The sequence below is a fragment of the Achroia grisella genome, unplaced genomic scaffold, assembly GCF_030625045.1.
Source record: "Achroia grisella isolate CSIRO2021 unplaced genomic scaffold, CSIRO_AGI_Agris_v1 utg779, whole genome shotgun sequence".
Lineage (NCBI taxonomy): Eukaryota > Metazoa > Arthropoda > Insecta > Lepidoptera > Pyralidae > Achroia > Achroia grisella.
Genome location: NW_026713019.1, coordinates 3,359,314 through 3,378,717, shown reverse-complemented (window position 1 = coordinate 3,378,717; position 19,404 = coordinate 3,359,314). Strand labels below are relative to the sequence as shown.

At 32.2% G+C, this 19,404-nt stretch overlaps 1 protein-coding gene across 1 annotated transcript in view; it reads left to right on the top strand.

Moving 5' to 3' along the window:
* Positions 1-5,149, top strand: part of LOC131850726 (serine/threonine-protein kinase tousled-like 2) — a 36,440-nt gene extending 31,291 nt beyond the window's left edge. The window contains exons 11-16 of the mRNA XM_059201068.1: positions 467-618; positions 1,375-1,518; positions 2,790-2,937; positions 3,765-4,015; positions 4,434-4,653; positions 4,955-5,149. Coding sequence (XP_059057051.1) covers positions 467-618; positions 1,375-1,518; positions 2,790-2,937; positions 3,765-4,015; positions 4,434-4,653; positions 4,955-5,134 — 1,095 coding nt within the window. The 3' untranslated portion in view covers positions 5,135-5,149. The remainder of the gene's footprint in view (positions 1-466; positions 619-1,374; positions 1,519-2,789; positions 2,938-3,764; positions 4,016-4,433; positions 4,654-4,954) is intronic.
* The last annotated feature ends 14,255 nt before the right edge of the window (positions 5,150-19,404 follow it).

The window sequence follows — 19,404 nt, the reverse complement described above, 5'->3', positions numbered from 1 at the left end:
AACGTGGCTTAGCTAGGTTGATTGTTTTCAGAGCGGAGCTAGTTATAATTTAAATAAATCTGACACAAAGAATTGCAAAATGTTGTTTTTAGCAATTCAAATTGAACATTAATTTGTTCTGTTAATCAGTTTTCTTAATGTACATATCACAATTTGAATTCCATGGTTTGCTTTTTAACCAATGCTTGAATTAGTACATGAATTATATTATGGTTCTATTTATCTTTGGTTAATCTGTATTCAAAATTACATTAAAACCCTATTTCCAGCGGCACATTTATTATATTAGATGGCAACATAGGTAATGTCAAATTTGTCTCTAGGATTAAAAAATAAGACTAGTTAGTTACACATATTCACCTAAAACCGTTAAGTTACCGTTTTTACGCGTCCATAATTGATTATTTTGATATTTCTAATATGTCACATTTTTTTTTATAATCATAACATAACTTTATTATTACAGCTAAGACAAAGTGCATTAAAAAAGGAAGATGCAGATTTGCAGCTAGAGATGGAAAAATTAGAACGGGAAAGAAATCTTCACATTAGAGAACTAAAACGAATACACAATGAGGATCAGAGTCGGTTTTCACAACATCCTGTACTTTCTGAGCGGTAAGTTATTGTATAGTATACTAGCTGACTTCAGTCAAGCAAATCTGTGACACGAGGATTTGATGCATAATTAGTCATCTTTTTATTAATCAAAACGATTCAAGTAGGTAGTACATTAGTGGTACAGGATTAGTACCTAAACTTTAAATCGCCACATTTAAATGAATCACTACCTGCTATAATTAAAATAATACTTTATAAATATGTAGTTTACCATTCAATTATTTATGTTAAGACTCAAAACTATGTCCATCGAAACGATGGACGACGACCATTTTTTAATATATATTTTGTAGAAAATAATACAACAACATATCTTATATAAGATATGATTATAAACAATTTAAATAATTGTGCAATGGATGACTCAATCAATACATAAACGATATTAAATATTCATTCACCTAGAATAGCATAATAGAAAGCTGCATTATCAAAGTATATATATATTTATTTCCAAAAAATTCACTGGCAACTTCGTATGCATCACATTTTCCTCATTTCTGCAACATTTCTCGCTTCTATTGATTGTAGAGTGATGTTATATGACCTGTAGCCTTGTTGTATAATGGGCTATCCAACACTAAACGAAGTTTGAAAATCAGACCAATATTAGTACCGGAGATTATCCTGAACCCCCAAACATACAAACGTCACCTAAATAAAATTTATTTTTACTATAATTGCTGTGTGCAGTGGTTAAAAAATAAATAGTATTTTTTTACGATGAAGTAAACAAAACTAATATCTATCCAGGTATCTGTTATTGATGCTACTCGGAAAAGGCGGGTTTAGTGAGGTGCACAAGGCGTTTGACCTGCGCGAGCAACGGTACACTGCCTGCAAAGTGCATCAGTTGAACAAAGACTGGAAAGAAGACAAGAAGGCCAACTATATCAAGTGAGTCCGTACGAGGAAACATTCTATTTACTTTGTTATGTTTATGTCAGTGTGTAGTTACTTTTCTGTAACAGAATATTCAATAATATTAAAAATGGCTTTGATTTTGATTAAAAATTCTAACTTCTGTGTTAGGAAGTTAGGATTCTGTATAGGGTTCCATGGCCTTCCTCGAATATTCCGTCATTTATGTTGCCACTGCTTCTGTATTTGATGTTTAGCTTATTGATTAATTTGATTCAAGTACGCTAGCTAAAATGTCGAAGGACATAGCGCCTGACTACACTTTCTAGACTTGTTTAATTTATTCAGGAGCACTTTTTTTTTATTTACATTATATTAAAATATTTGAGCAAATTGCATTTTATCTAGAATTCTGTTTGTGCATGAGATGTCATTTATTTTGTACAAAGTTGATGTTTACTAGTAGTTCAATTGCTTCTTCATTTTGATTCAATTTACTATCTTATCATATTTCAGTTCTGATTATCAATGAAATAAGTCACAAAAATGTTCATGTTTTGAACAGAATGAAATAATATGGTATTCATTATCTTTAATAACAATCTTTGTATTATCAAACATTCACACGAATAAGTAGAATAATCAAGGGTTTTGTGGCCTATATATGTTTTGGGGAACATATTACATGTGTAATATAAAAGATATTTTACAATTTATATGTAAAAACTAACAATAATTAATAACTAGACTTGTTTGACTGCTAAGTAAATAATAATAATGAAAGCCCTTATTACAAATATATACATGCCTTTAGGCAGTAACTGTGGTCCTATTGGTTTATATTTTATATATTTTTTTTGTCTCCACATCTGAATGTCAACATTCTGTCATGATGTGACATAGGCCTCCTCCAAGTTTTTCCATAGCATTCGGTCGCTTGCACTCTGAGAGTCTAACCTTTTCCTGCTACCTTCCTAATGTCATCTTCCCATCTTTTTATCCTCCTATGTGTCCTCTTGGGTACCACTCTGTAATGTCTTTTGTCCATTTAGGTATTTTTTCCATAATAATGTGGCGTGTCCACCTCCACTTCATATATAAGTAAATAGACGAGTGTAATTTGGTGCATTGATACTGATATACAATAAATTATTGTTTCTCCGCGTATCAATACAAAGAATGATCCATAATAAATTCAGGTTTCAGATTATTCACTATGCAATGACGAATATTATAAGATTTACATTCATCAGATCACTGACTTACAGTTTCATCAATCATACAGAGTAATATTTGTTTTATTGCAGACATGCGTTACGGGAGTACAACATACACAAAGCACTTGACCATCCCCGAATTGTGAAATTATACGACGTGTTTGAAATTGATGGCAATTCGTTTTGTACAGTTCTGGAATACTGCAACGGACATGATCTCGATTTTTATCTCAAACAGGTAACTCAATTATGTACGAAATAATTTAATTTCTGTGTATTATTATTAGTTTTCTGTCAGAAGATGCATTTGTGAAGTTTAAGTTATTTTATTGCATTGCATGAATATAAATATTCATGCAAATGTTTTAGTACTAATTTAACCATTCCAATGATAAGCTCGGTAAATGGGCTTGGTGATTAATGTAATAAGATGTCGTAACCTGACCTTGTCTTTCATAAATGGAATTATGCCCATGCGACTTTATACAAACTTGTCCTTTTCTGGTAATCTCTTAACATTAATTTAATTTGATTTTGATATTCAGTAACTTTCTTTTAGATATATTTTTATAGAACACATTTGTAATTGTTACTTCTAATTAATCTAAACAACATTCTTGTTTCTTGACAATACAATAAAATGCCTCAATTACAAAAGAATGGTTAGATTATATTGGAGACCATAACAGAAAAAATCCTTTTGAACGCAATAATACTGTTTATCTATTTAACAGTATTCTTGTTTATTAAAACTTTTCAACTGAATTAAATTGGGTAGGTTCTCGAAACGCGTGTTTTTTTTTGAACTTTCTTTTAATGATTATTTGATGCTGCTTTTTTAAAATTCCTAGTGTGTGAATGTGTAAATATGAAAGTGAGTGTTTTTTACTATTAGTATAATATATATCATATCTATGTGAGCCAGGTCAAGACCATTTGGAATAAAATTATGAGTGTAATATTTTTTTTACCACAGATATTAACCATTAAGGTGTCAGGGCGTATAAATTATGTAATTTTTATATAAATTTCTCAAATTATTTCATATTTAACTAACTTTCGCAGCATAAAACGATTCCTGAGCGTGAGGCGCGTTCGATCGTAATGCAAGTGGTGTCCGCACTAAAGTACTTGAATGAGATAAAGCCACCTGTGATCCACTACGACCTGAAGCCAGGGAACATTCTTCTGACGGAGGGCAATGTGTGTGGCGAGATCAAAATTACTGATTTCGGTCTCTCGAAGGTGATGGACGAGGAGAATTATAACCCTGATCATGGAATGGATCTCACGAGTCAGGGCGCAGGCACTTATTGGTATGTAACAATGTTTTATGTATTTGAAATTTTTTATTTTTGCATTTGGTAGACATTCTTAATGTAGTCCTAACATAATTTTATGACAAATGTTTAAACTAGGATATATTAATAATTTTATAGGTATGTTACTATTTTTATAAATATGAATTTTTTAATTTTTTTTTCCTTCACCACCATACAGATGGAAAATTATAACATATTTTGTCCTAATTCAAGCAGGCAAAGTTAGATATTATAAATAATTTCTTAGTGTCAGATCATAATTTCACAATGTAGTGAAAAATATCTCATTTTCACAGCTAAATAACTATAAAGGAAAGTAAAATTAGATGCTATATAAATTTACAAAAGAGTTCTGTGAAGGTTTGCAGTTTGTGACAATTATCTATTAACAAACTCAATGTTTTCGCTACAGGTACCTGCCGCCAGAGTGTTTTGTCGTCGGCAAAAACCCACCAAAGATCAGTAGTAAGGTGGACGTTTGGAGTGTGGGCGTGATTTTCTATCAGTGCCTATATGGCAAGAAGCCTTTCGGCCACAATCAGAGCCAAGCCACCATACTCGAGGAGAATACTATACTTAAGGCGACTGAAGTGCAGTTTGCCAATAAACCTACTGTCAGTAACGAGGCTAAGGTATGGTTATTTTTTTATACTATACATGTGACCAATATATTAAATATCAAAGTAATGGACAAACCAATTTTATATATTTTTTAAATGTACGTTATTTTTAAATGAATAATTAATATCAGACCTTAATTTCTTATTAAGAATTAAATTTAATTACTTCGTAATTATTTTGTGGTAAAGAAATCATCGTCGTAATCATCATCAGCAATTTTTTTGTGTAATTAACTTTTATAGGCATCACTTGTATAGTGACTGAACTAAACTTTGTTAGTATGTTTAGCAAGAGAATGTGTCCCGTCCACAGAGTTTCATCCGAGCGTGCTTGGCGTACCGCAAGGAGGAGCGCATCGACGTGTTCGGTCTGGCGCGGCACGAGTACCTGCAGCCGCCGATGCCGAAGCCGCGCGGGGCGGGCGCGCCGGCGGCGGCGGCGGCGCCGGCGGCGTTCAGCGCGAACATGTTCGGCGCGGGGTCGTCGTCCTAGCCGCGCCGCCGCCGCCCGGCCCGGCCGCGCCCGTGTACATAGTGCCCAGTGCGGCGTCAACGGCGCGGCTCCCGGCGGCGTCCAGCGCGAGCGTGACCGGCGCGGGGCCGTCGGCCCGGCCGCGCCCGTGTACATAGTGCCCCGTGCGGCGTCGACGGCGCGGACGGCGCGGCGCCCGGCGGCGAACGCCGGCTGCCTCGGCCCCGGTCCCCGACGGCGAGCTCGGCTCCCGTAGACGTACTTTTTAGTTTCCAAACTTTGTCAGTTAATATCCACAGTTGTAAAATGACTAAGTATCATTTACAGATTAAAATTGTTTAAGATTATGCTTACTGTTGACTGTATTTATTGAGCGGGTGATAAAATGTGATTCTCCATTTATGAATGGTTTCATCCTTTTATCACTAGAGAAAAATAAAACTTGGGACTATCCCTTGCATATTATATAAGTTATCCATATTAAAAAAAAATTAAAAATAACGCTGTCGTTTCTTTTTTATCCAACATGGGTAGATCGTTCGAATTGTATAAATTTGTTGAAAACAGTACAGAGAAATAATTAGAAAGATATGGAATAAGTAATTAATGGTGTTATATTTTTCATCACAAACAAACTTAATAGTCACGCAGTTAACCATACAAAAATTATTCTTCGTTTCGAGTAACAGTTGTTATTCGTTTGTTTAAATTAAATTAAAATTAAATTGTTTAGTTGCAACGTTCTTTAATTGTTTTAAGTTTGCGGCGAAAAGATATATTACGTGCACAATAAAGTAAGATGTTTCATACAAAAATCATGACTTACGCACGCTGTTATTTTCTATCGGCTGGCAGTAAGATTATTGATAAACATTTAGTTTTCCGAATGCATTTTATCAACAGTACGTCGTGATTCATATTGCATTATTATTATACATTAAAATTATTTAAATTTAATAAAAGTTTACTAGGTATTTAGTTATTTCCTTATTAATTATTGACAGTACTTAATTGCCTTATAAAATTTATACAAATATCTATGAATTATTAAGAAAGTAGTAAAAGATTGTAGAATGATGAAGACGATTGTTGGGTTTGTTAAATATTGCATTAATTACTCGTTGATCAAAACTGTCACATTAAAAGTTGTATATTTTTTATTTAATATGTTCCACACATAAGTTACAAATTACATGTAGTCTGTTTTTTAATCCCGGAGACAAATTTGACAGTAAGATGTGGGCAAGCTTTTTCATTTTTAAATAGGGTTGTGGCAGTATCGGAAATCAATATTAATTACCTAATTATATAGGTTACTTAGAAATAATGTGTGGGTGTTTAGTTAAAACGCATTAAGATAAAATTAAGAAAGATAATAAAATAAAAACAACCATATATTTATATCTATAATATTAATAAATATAATATATGGTTGCATCAAAATAGATTTTCATATTTTTCGTTAAAATAAAGACCAACGGTCTTTTTTTATAAAACAAATGACCTCATACGCCATGAGGTCCAAAGGACCATATATTATAAAACACTATTTAAAATATTTGTTTAAAAGAAAAAAAATGTCGGTTTGTAGCATAATACTGTAAAAAATTACTATTTCTTCGTACAAATAGTAATTTCAATACCAAAATATCTATTATAATGAACAACCTTATATATATTATTACCTATACATTATTAATTTAATATTAAATTCTGTTAGTGCCACAATTCTTTTTAAAAACTACAAAAAGCTAACTATAAACATAGGTAATGTCAAATTAGTCTCCGGGATTAAAAAACAGACTGTCAAAAGAAGAGAAAAAAAAACAGACTACTTATCAGAATTTGACTAATTATGAATGGTATTGTTGGAAGCGTTTTTATAGACTGCTAGTTATAGGCCTTATGACTACATTAAATTGAATATGGATGGCGCCTTTAGAGAACGTAAAAATATATAACTATAAACAATGTTTTATAATACCGTGTTGTATATCATGTGATAATTTATACTTCTATTACATAATTATTTTAAATAGCGATAAATATTTCGTCATCATGAATCACTAATTGTAAGACTAGCGACAGAGTAAAGTAAATCACTTCCAAAAATCATAGCTATGATAATTATAGATGTATTACTAAATTGTGATTATAAAATTAATATTGTTTTGGCAAAAATTAAAATATCGATAAAAAACTATATTTTTTAATTTATCGACTTGAATATCAAACTTGATCCAAAACGTGCAGCCATTTTGATTTTGAAGTATAGAGAATATTAGAGAATTGCAGTGTGTAGTAAAAAAATGGATCTATGAAATATATATAATAGGAACTAAAATACATAATTTTATTTTCTTGTAAATTTAACTTAATCTTTTTATTTTAATGTAAATATAAAATACATATTAGTTTTCAAAGTGTATTTAAATTCTAGAATGCAATAACGTTTTGAGTCACAAGAGAAAATAGTTATTTAGTTTGTAATTAACGATTAATTCGCATTTTCAAAATAATTTTATAATTCTTAACTTATGCTGTATTTTAACTAGCCTTGCGTTGCATTTAGAGACGACGTTTTTTGGAGTGTTTTATTAAGAATTACCTAATCTTAAATTATAACGTTTTAGGTTTTTTAACAAACTTCTAAAAAACAATTTTAGAGAGACAGAAACAATTTTACAGAGTTTACAATTTTATATTATATAGTACATATTATAAGTTGAAATAACAATTAGTCCAATAAATTTTCAATTTAAACCAGGATGTGACCAGTTTTGGCGCAATATATAAAAATAAGTCTGCAAATACTTGAATAATAATATTCAGAAAGAAATTTTTATTTAAGTTGTCGGGAAAGTGATGAAGGAATTAAAAAAATGGCTGAAAATTAAAACCCCATTTTTCAATATGACTTGATAACGATAAGAAATATATCAAAACGTTTCAAATAAATGTTGTAGAGGATAACAATCTGCACAAAAAAGGTCATTTTAATTTTTTCATTATCTGCTGTTTAGTCTAATTAGGACAATACTTATCACCTTCAATTCTTCATTATCAACCTTGGACATCGGCCGCCCACGGAGCTTGTTTTCCAGGTCGAAATTTTCAGAACAAAAACGTTAGAACCAAAAACGCATTATGTTTTTTTTTGGCGACACCACCGCCATACACATCATTAATCCTCCGAGCCGTTTCTGCAGCACTGGTGCCACGGCGTCGCGGCGGAACTCGTAGTCATAAATAACACGATATTTTAAGTTTTCCATTTTGTATACTGAGTGACGCAAAGAAAAACCAAAGATTAAAAAGGATGGATTACGGTTTTCGAAAATCAAATGCATGAGTAAATATCGCTATATAAATTTGAAATTGGAATTCCTAACCAAAGAGGAGATATTTGAAATCAAAGTGGCCAGTACGACAAAACGCCAATTTCAAAAATAAATACCTAATAATTAGATTCTCCGTATGTTTTAATATATTTCTCAATCGTGGAATTATCCAAATATGTACACCTATTGAATTATTTAATTCATTAGAAACTATTCGAAGCCCATTAAACGAAGAGAGTGTACATACATAAGTATAAATGTATATCCATATAGTATATACAGTATAATAAAATCCTGTCTGATCTGACCCGGGATAGTCATCGTTTAAGGATGAAAAATTGTCGGAGGCATTCTTGTGTGTAGACGTGATTTTTTTTTAATAACATTCGACGTGTAGGTAGATTTCAAAAATAAATTTTCATGTTTCAGTTTCATGTTTTATTCTTTTCAGTGACAGGAGGACAAGGCTAACAAAAGCTTTTCGGATTAATTTTGTTTGTTATAGGTGTTTCCACCTTGCAACATTCTGTCATATAAATCGACAAAATTTTTTTATGTGTCGACCGTATTCGAAGTTTCTTCTATTGGGATTTAATTTGAGGTACGAAACCACTCATCTGTAACACTGTCTACCACAATACACTTACATGGAAATTGGCGATAGAAATAGGGGACAGTGATACTCATACCTACATTGTTGAATTTTCTGATACAATGCTGGAGTACAGATCGTAAGTGTACCTACAGAAATAAATAAAAACCGTAGTCGTTTTCGAAATTAAAAATGTATGTCATATAAGTAAAATTTCTAATCCTGTTTGACATGGAAAATAATGTTTAACATTTGCGTTCATTATGAATATGTTTAATTGGGATGACGATAGTGCAATAGAACTGACGTTTACCTATATCACAGATAACATAATATTACATACCTATATTGACATCGCTGTACTCCAGCCAGCAACTGTGATCACAGCTGTTTTAAAATACCAGAGTCTGTTATAAATCTGCCAGAAAAAAGATTTATATGTCAAATAAAACACTTCCTTTGCAAAAAAGCTTACTATAAAATTGAAGAATTCGTTAACGATAATAATGTTTTTGTAGAAAAATTTTAAATACATAGCACTGACAATATTATCTGATTACACTAATAATGAGTGCGTAGCGATTTCTATGTTGATTGTCGCATGCCTCTTACTTGTTACACTGTAATTATTTATGTAAAAAAACATCTATTAAAAAGAGCAACACACAAGTTTCTTGCTCATTCTTCTTGTGATGATGAATCTGCATTCCGAATGAGTGGTAGTATCAAAATATGACTATTCAAAAGTGCTTGTAATGAGTTTATTTGAATAAAGATTATTTCTATTTCTATTTCTATTTCTATTTAAACGTAATATGGCTATTTTAAAAGTTGCATCCCGAGAAGATGTGGTATAAATGCATAAGAAATGCAACAATAATATACTGAATAGTCTATATTTGTTATATAAATGGCTTATATAGAGCAGGTAGATAAAAATAGGTAATTGATGATTTTTATGTTTCAAATTAGTAGGCAATTGAACCTTTTACTACTTTTACTTAACATTACTTATTACGTTGAAAAAAAAAATATGTAAGACTTTCGATGAGGATGTGCCTTATGGATTGGCATATTTCAACGCTATTTGAAAAAAAATACAATGAAAGGGTCATTGTATTTTCTTATGTTCTGACTAGTCTAGATAGGTAGTTATTAAATACCTTATTATTTTACCATAAAATTATTATTAATGTTATTACTTAAGAATATAATAATGGAAATAGGTAAGCATGTGTTTTTTTTTTCATTTCAATTTACATTTCTTGTTAGAAGAAAACAATATATATTTTATCCGTACATTACTTAATTTATGGGTACCTACTATAATAATCATTACCATTCGGGTTCATAAATGTACTTTACAAATGGCACAAAATGTTATAGACAACTACGGGGGAAAATAGTTTTATTATAGTTGCGTAATGTATCTAATGTATTCTGATTTGTTTGCTCTTGGTTTGTTAAATTGGATGTTGACAAATCAGAAAGAATATTAAAATAATACCAATATGAATATATCTACTAGCTAACCCGTGCGTCTGCGTCATATGTCGCCCAGTTTCCATGATAACTTTTTAAATTATAGCCTGTGTTCAGTAGTTTTTCGGGAATGAGTAACAAATACCCATCCATACTCACAAACTTTCGCATAATATAATATTAGTAAGATTGTACATCGTAGTTGACAACTCTGACTAACACCAATAGTACCTGGCATTGATGGAAGGCCGAGGGCTGCGGAATTTGCTTTCAGCTACAGTTTTGTTATTCCCCAGCACAATTCAATTCATTCAGTTTTCCGCTGCTGCTGCATCTCGGTCAACTTTCTCGCAATGCAACATAATTATAAAAGCAATGCGCAAATACACAAATACAGGAGCATTTAAATCTAAACATTACTTAACGGACTTTAAAAAAGAGGAGTTTTTCTGTTTATGATATATTTGCTAACTGGATGCCAGATAGACATTTAAATAAAAAAAATAAGTGTAGAATTATATTTTTTATTGACATTAAAATGGGTATCTATTGGTTTCCGTTACTTCAGGCTTAACATAAAAAACATTTAATATACTTAAACCTTTTTTAATTCCCCATTCATTATATATAGACATTATATACTGCTTTAGAAATGATTCTCTCTCACGTATGCAGTTTCTCATTGCATAAAGGAAGCCCTTTGTTTATCAGTGTGAATAGTCCTCCGGGGAAACTGCAGCGGTGAGCGGAGGTCCGCATCTCAGCTTGGAATAAAATGCCTATTGCGTTTTGTTTTCTATGAAGTGCATTCTTGTTTATTGTGCAGTATGCAGTTTGCACATCGTTGTCTGTTAATCACTGTGGATATTAACACTGTTAAATAAATCATTTAATTGCAATAACTAATTTAACTGTAATAAAATTATTCTAGCCCAATATTCAGCAACAGTTAGATTTCGTGGATGGGGTTTTAATATGCAAATACCTACTTATGTCGTGTCATAATACGCATTATTTGTTATGTCAAATTGTGTTTAGTAACATAGTTAAGTGTAAAAAATATATCGAGCAACATGGTTTCAAGTGATAATGAACTTTGAATTAAAAAGGAAGGATGAAACAGTGTAGCTCAGTGTCAGATTTTCTTCCTGTGTTTATATTCTTCATGGAAGTCCATAATAAAGCTTAAAGGGTAACTACTGCATAGTGTACAACAAAGTGCTACTTAAACAATTGTAATGTATCTACCAATCTAGCTCTAGGTACTCTTCAATTAATTAATTCTTTTTAAACCTAGCGGCGCCGCGTCGCCTTTCTAATAATGTTGTGTTTATTGCGATGTTTGTGGTTGTAAACAAATAGTGATAAACTTTTGTTTCTCTGTTGAAACAATGAAACTATACATAGGACATACAGTGTGCAAGTCATTCATATTCAAATTCTGAACTCTGATAACCTCGATGATCGAAATGAAATAACCGACTTTGCTGTTGTTTTTAGTAATGTATTATGGTATAAACCCTATGCTTGTATCACCAGCGTAGTATATAAAAAAGCTTCACTTAGCTCAAATTAATTAGTGGTTATTATAATTCGATCGGTTTACAAAAACAATATATACGGATAGATATGCTCGAGAGTTAGATGTGCATATAAAACTTCAGGAAAAATTTCGTAATGATACGGATTAATTTACCGTATTAAAATTTGTTGCGTGGTTTAAAAGTAACCGGACAAATAAACAAACAAAATGGCGAGTTTGCCTTTATACTATGTAAGTATAGGTACATAGCGAACATTAGATACTAATAATGATATATAAAGCATTGTGTTGGCAGTCAGTAGTAGATACGTCAAACATTGCCAAAACTTTTCGCACAATGGTTTCATATCGAAAATTACCATCTACATAGATCTATCTAACTAAAGACTAAACTAGTCTAAAGTTATGTCTTCTACAATCGCTCTATAGATATCCATGAATATTCTGCTCGTATCTCTTCAGCTAAATAACTTCACGAGTGTGACAACTATGTGTGACTGTCAGTTTGTGATCACAAACATAGTGAAATTTGATACACATGCTTACTAAAGATACTTATAAAGTCATAATAAGATCCACATTTCTAACCATTTCAGTTTACTTAATAGTAAAAGAAATAGAATGAAGAATCCAAGGTAGTAGTAATAGTAGGTACAAGAACATTGTTCTATGTTTACCTATTTTGAACAATAATTAAAATAACATTTAAATGATTCTTTGAACATACATTTGGTGGCGACTAGACTGTTTATACTTCAGCACATTTACTGGAATTGTTAGTTATCGATAAGGATAGTTATTTTTGCATATCCAGGCGACATCGGGACATAGTCCATTGAAATATAGCGAACAAAAGCGGGCTCTTTCATTACTTCGATAACATCAGCAATATGTAATGTACATATACCATGAGATAGTAGTTACCAGTAAATAGTTAAATAATATACTTAGCAAATGGGAATCTAAATATGCAGGCCCTCTAAAGGTGGAGGAGGGGCGGGGGGACGTTATTAGTATAATATAGACTAAATGAATAGGATGGATCGATAAACCCTGCTAGCAAGACTCCCCTATAAAATCATCGTGATTAATTCCAGTCGCCATGATTGGCTAATTGAACTGACTTCATGCTCATTCTATCAGCTTCCACTGGTGCCTGGTCAGTATAAATCGTTAACGTACATAGGCGGCCACATCATACCATTATCATCTATTAAAAAAATATATCCACTGATCGTACCTACGAATAATTTAAGCAATTGTGAAACAGGAGTAATAGTAAGTGTCTATAATAGCTTCATATGAATAATAGTAATAATTTGATATGAATTTTTATTAAAAAAAATCTTGAAATAATAATCTGTTACTGACCTACATAATTAGAAGAGACATCGTTATACAACGGTTTGCTCGCCGAAGAGGATAATTTGCGAGGCCCTGGAGGCTTTGATGTTTAGCGGCCTTGGGTAGACATGCGGCGAAGCGTGTTTCATCGACAGCACGCCGCGCCCTCGTCAGCCAAGAACTTGACCTTTATTCGCCTCATATAGGTACCTTCCCCATAGCATTACTCATAAAAAATATTATAAATACGAGATCTTTTTAAGTTTGAAAACAACTATCAACTATCGCATTAACACCAATATTTTTCTCTTTGCGATCAGATGATTTAGTTATTGTTTTAAGTTTTTCATAACTATTTGACATAAAATAAAACAATAAATTCCACAAACTTAATATTCATCACACAACATTTTTTACATTCTTAAATATTGAAACTAGAATCGTCATGTTGTAAAATTGACATTCTACTAAAAGTTTTTCGGAAGACTACAGCATGGGGGTTTGAATTGTAAAATCTATGTAAAATTTCTTTTAAAATTAAACAACTTATTAAACAAACTTTTTTAGCATTCATCTATAGCCTTAGAAAAACACGGTAGGTATATAGCTGACTCAGAGTAAATATGGATTTGTGCAACTTTCATTCAAAACATACTACCGTACTAATCATACCTATTGGAATGGGGGAAGGGGAGTGTCAGTAAGTAATTTGGGCTAATAATCCCATTGCTAGCAATGTAGATACCATGGCAGGTTGGCCTCCACGTGGTTCCCCCTGTACACATCTTGGAAATTCTTGATGAATTTACCACAATGGGCTCACTGACCTAACCTCATGCTCATGTTATCATCTTCCACTGGTGCCCCGCCAGCGTAAACCGTTAGCATAGACGGGTGCACCATCCCATTATCATCCATAAGAACCTATTAGAGTGTCAATACCCAAGCAGTCTGTGGCCCCCAAATTGATGAATCGCGTGCAGTGAACATTCATATCCTTGATTTAACTTTGTAATGGTCAATGCCATCAGATTTCCCTCAGCTTGTGGATTGCCTCGATAATGGGGTTTGCAAATCACATTGTTTGATATAAATCATAGGCGATGCATGCGATCAAAGGTTAAATAACAGGTAATGAAATATAAACATTAATATTAAATTAGATTAATAATTTGCTTGATTATTGTTACGATAGTACCTACTTTACATATAATATGAATCGATCTCATGAAAGCAATGGTAATGAATATAGAGCATGTAAAGTAATAAACCAACGTCTCTACCTCCAATAATTAAATATTAATAAAAATAAAACAATAATAAAATATATGTTGTCATAATATGAAGGTTAATTGTAATCTACTTGACGATGTCTTAAATTATTGATAACTTGCAGTGTGCCGCAACTTCGTCTGCTTTTGTTTTTATAAAATAGCACACAGTTACTTAGGCTAGGCCAGGAGGCCTAGCCTAAGTAACTGTGTAAGTAAATGTTGTAAGTAAATGCTCAGGCCAGGCTAAGAGTAAAGTAAGTATACCAGAGGTTACTGGATGAGCTAGACGCATCCTCGTCATACAATCTATCTTCACGCCATATTCCACTAAGAATAGTTCAGCCATTCAGTCCTGAAAAAAATAAGACAGACATACTTTGGCATCTGTAATATTACGAGTAGTTTTTATTGACTATATCTAAAGTACAATATTTATATTTTTGGGTCTATTAACGAGATCTGAAATTACTAATTCTAAGTTATCGTATACCCCTTGTATACTATAACTTGGAACTAGTAATTTCAGATTTCGTAGCTACACATACAGCATAACAGCAATCTACATTAATTGTAAATTGATATAAAACTAATTCAGTATTGGCGGCAATATCTGGAAACAAGAAACTAGAAAAGAAAGTTCTCAATTCTTTTTAAAGACGGTAGATAATACGGGGCGGATTGTAATTCCGTAGGTGACCTTCAGGGATCGCCATGAGTTCCACCAATTGCCCGGTGACCTCGCATCGATCGGGTGCAGTGGGGTGCGCTGCCAGTGTCGCGATGAGCAATTTTCAACCGACGTCAAAGAAGAGGTTTACATCATAAAGAAACCATGCATTCTGAAATAACAAATGCGACATTACGATTGCCTGTTTGTTACATTTTCGGTACTAAAACGGTTGAATAGATCTTAATTTTTAAAGTAACGATTAAAACACGACAGAAGGATAGTTAACTTATTACAAAAAAGCAGGAAGATTATGTACTAACATAATCTCAGGACAATTCATACAGCGCCAACTAGTCCGAAGATACCTAAACCCAGCTAGAGCTTGAGTTATGGATACTAGACAACTGATACAAAATGTACCCGCGGCCGTCGTACGCAAGATAGAACATAGTGAACTTGATTGCAAATTTCGATATAATCCCAAATTTTAACCACAATGCGCACTGCGCAGCAACTTTTAAACTAAGTAGTTTAGTAAATAATTAAACTTTACCCCTTTTGGAGTACTTCCAATTATCATAGGATTTGTGATTGCTTGCAAATAAATAGTTACTTGTCCTCCACCTGAAAATTTTGAAACATTTCAAGGGTTGTTTGTAAAACTATTTTTTATTATTTTTATAGATGATGCAACATGCACATCCATCTGCGCTAACTAATATACTATATATGCTCAGTCTGAACTATTTTAACTGCCAAGCAACTAGCTTTGTAAGATATTTTTTTAAGAAGCGGGAGAACGAGAGTGGAAAATCGTAGTAAAAGTATATGTATGTAATACAGATAACAGGCATTACATCTTAGTCCTAAGAATAGCTAAGCATTAGTGGTATCACGGGCATAACATGAGGACATGGTATGTTGTTATTTAGTGTTGTCTATTTATGTAGGTAACGGTTGCCACTTACCATCAAGGGGGGCGTTGATTTATTTGCAATTCCAATTACCTAAAAAGATGTTTAATCTTATGTAAATAATGGTCATAGAACTAAATGTAATTTATTAATACAAACAGAGCCTTAATAATAGCTTATAAAACATAATTATATAACGCAGTATAATATATATTAATTACAAATATAGTTCTTCTATCTGCAATAAAAGTTTCCCCTGTAGGCCACTTTGGGGGTTTCAAGAGGAGCACGAAGCCTCAGATTGGCAATTACGTTGGTTGAGTCTTATCGGGTGAGGAATTTTAGTGCGGCCTTGCATCTAACTATATATTATATATATGGCTATACAAGATGTTTATATTCAGTATGCTCCTACTTTGACTAATTAGATCGGTACTACTATTGTTCAACGGTTTTAATATATCTGTTCTGTAAATACGAGTATTTGGTGAGTTATATATCGTAATCTAAATTATCAATAAGGTAACGATGTAAATTTTTAAGAAATATGTTATATGTAATAAATGAATTTGATAGTAAAATAAATAAATGTACCTTCTCGACGGTTATTCAAGATAGGCTATAGTCAGAGACATTGTTAATACATGTAGGTACACACAATACAATGTAGGGAGTGAGCGCACGGATTCGTTTAGGAGATGTTATTGTCACAGAAGAGTCAGTCACATATGTAATTAGATAACAAAGGTTTAGTTAATCGCCCAGATTTGTACATACGATATTTGCTCTGAGTCGGAGTAGAAAACCGCTCAACTTGGTGGGTGTGTTTTTTCTGCGGTAGTAGATATTTAATAGAATTTTACATTCGTACAAATCAATAAAAGTATCGTTTGCATATGTCGTATTCTTGAATCTAATCTGTGAGAAATGAAAAAATTAGGAAGTACTAATTAATATTTACGAACCTTAATTAATTGAATTTCTGTTGGCTCTCTGATGTATTCTTATAATGGAAGTTACCGAAAGTTACAGAAATAATACGTCCTGAATAATCTATACATATAAATAAAATTGAAGTGTCTGTTTGTAATATTGAAATAACCGTTTTTTACTACATGCATATGAATATAAATATGGTACAATTTTTGTCTGTCTGTCTGTCTGTCTGTCTGTTCCTGCTAATCTATGAAATGGCTGGACTGATTGTGACGGTACTGTTTTTGGCAGGTAGCTGATGTAATAAGGAGTAACTTTAAATTCCACGTTGACGGAATCGCGGAAACAGCTTGTAAAACATAAATATGATCTTCATAATTAGGAATCTGGTGTAAAGTACACAGTAGTGAATTTTATTATTATTGTAGTGTATTTTATACTAGTTTAAGAAGAAGTTGTTGATAAAAAGAATTCGTCATGTATTATAATATTTCCGTATGGAAAATTATAAACACCATCTTATGATATTAACGCTTATTACATTATGATTTTGTTTATATTTGACGAGGAATATTAAACAGTATTTATAACAATATTCACTTTATGACGGCATTTTTCCTCGTTAGCCTGATGACAAGCAAGGTGCTTATTCTCAGGATTATATACAAACTTGCCATTTTCATTGGCTCCAGTAACATTTAATGAATTATTGACACACTTCAGCTGGTTAAGACAAGGGATAAATGGCCATTGTTTGGATTTCTGGAAGTACAGCATTATTCTTGAAGGTGGTAAATTGATACAGCAACAGCCGTGGATTACTACATATTGTTTTTGTGCATTTGTGTGACATACATTATGTGTATGTCGCGCATGTACATAAAGTATATTTAAGACTTCACATTTTCAATTGACTCCAGAAAGTTGGATGTTAATTTGATCGTAAGGTCTTATTATCCAAATCTACTAATCTAGCTGCCCCACGCAACTTCGTCTGCGTCACCTTTTCTCCGTTTTTGTAACATTATTTTAACTCCCTTTGGACGTAGCATGCCTATGAAACTTTACCTAAACAGGTAAAGCTAATATTATAAACATAATATTAGTTTAAATATGGAAGTGTGGCAGTCGGCTTGTTACCTTTTCACGGCATAATGGATCTTAAAAAAATTAATAGATAGAGATGAAGATAAATTCCATCACAAGGACTATATCATGGCTGTATTTTGTAACAAAAAGAACAAAAAGCCGCTGATAGTAGGTATTAGTAGAAATAAATTATTCTTTTCCTACTTATCTATTAAAAATACACGAATATATTTTATGATATAACTATGAGGTAGTTTGTTTTTATTTTTACCAAATAAGCTTTCATTTAATGCATGTTGACGATAAAGGCTTACATTCCCGTGAGACACTTGAAAAGTGTTATGTCGCATCAAAGTTCTGCCAATTTTTCAACCGACGTTAAATAGAAACACAACTTTACTACTATTACTGCCTTACAAACAAGATCTACCTGATGGTAAATGGTAACTGTCGCGTACATAAACAAATAGTACTACACACATCAAGTCACATTCCTCTTATCCTATAATTTTACTCCAACCGAAATACAGATTACAAAGTAAGCTACTCGCAAGCTGAAAAAAGTAGCCATACAACTTTTTACTAAGTTTACATGGGTGAATTTAAATCCAAGATGAGCCATAATATAATGACTAAATAAATCCTTTAGAAGAGTACAAGTATTCTTTTACACTTATAAATCTTTTTTAGTTATTGTGTTAGCATTATACACAGTATACTCTTGTTTTGGTTTCATATTAATTTTATAAGGATTGACGTCACAATTGATTCTTTAGAACAAAATAAAAAAATCACTGTTTTTATTTTGTAATTGGTAACTGTGAGCTCACCTAAGTATATATTACCAGGCGTATGATTGATTGACAGTATCGCTAAAAATATCATTCTCGATTACCTTTATTTCAGAATGTAGGTACCAAATTGATTCTTAATAGCCATGTTATACTTAAATATAAATATACCTAAGTAAGTATTATAAATGATTATCCAAAGTACGTTTAAAATTAAATTTATAAAAAATTTAAAGAAACCATTAAAAAACAATTGAAATGGAATCGAAAATGGAATAATATATTTTGGCAGTTTCGGCCAAGGTTTTGTTCATT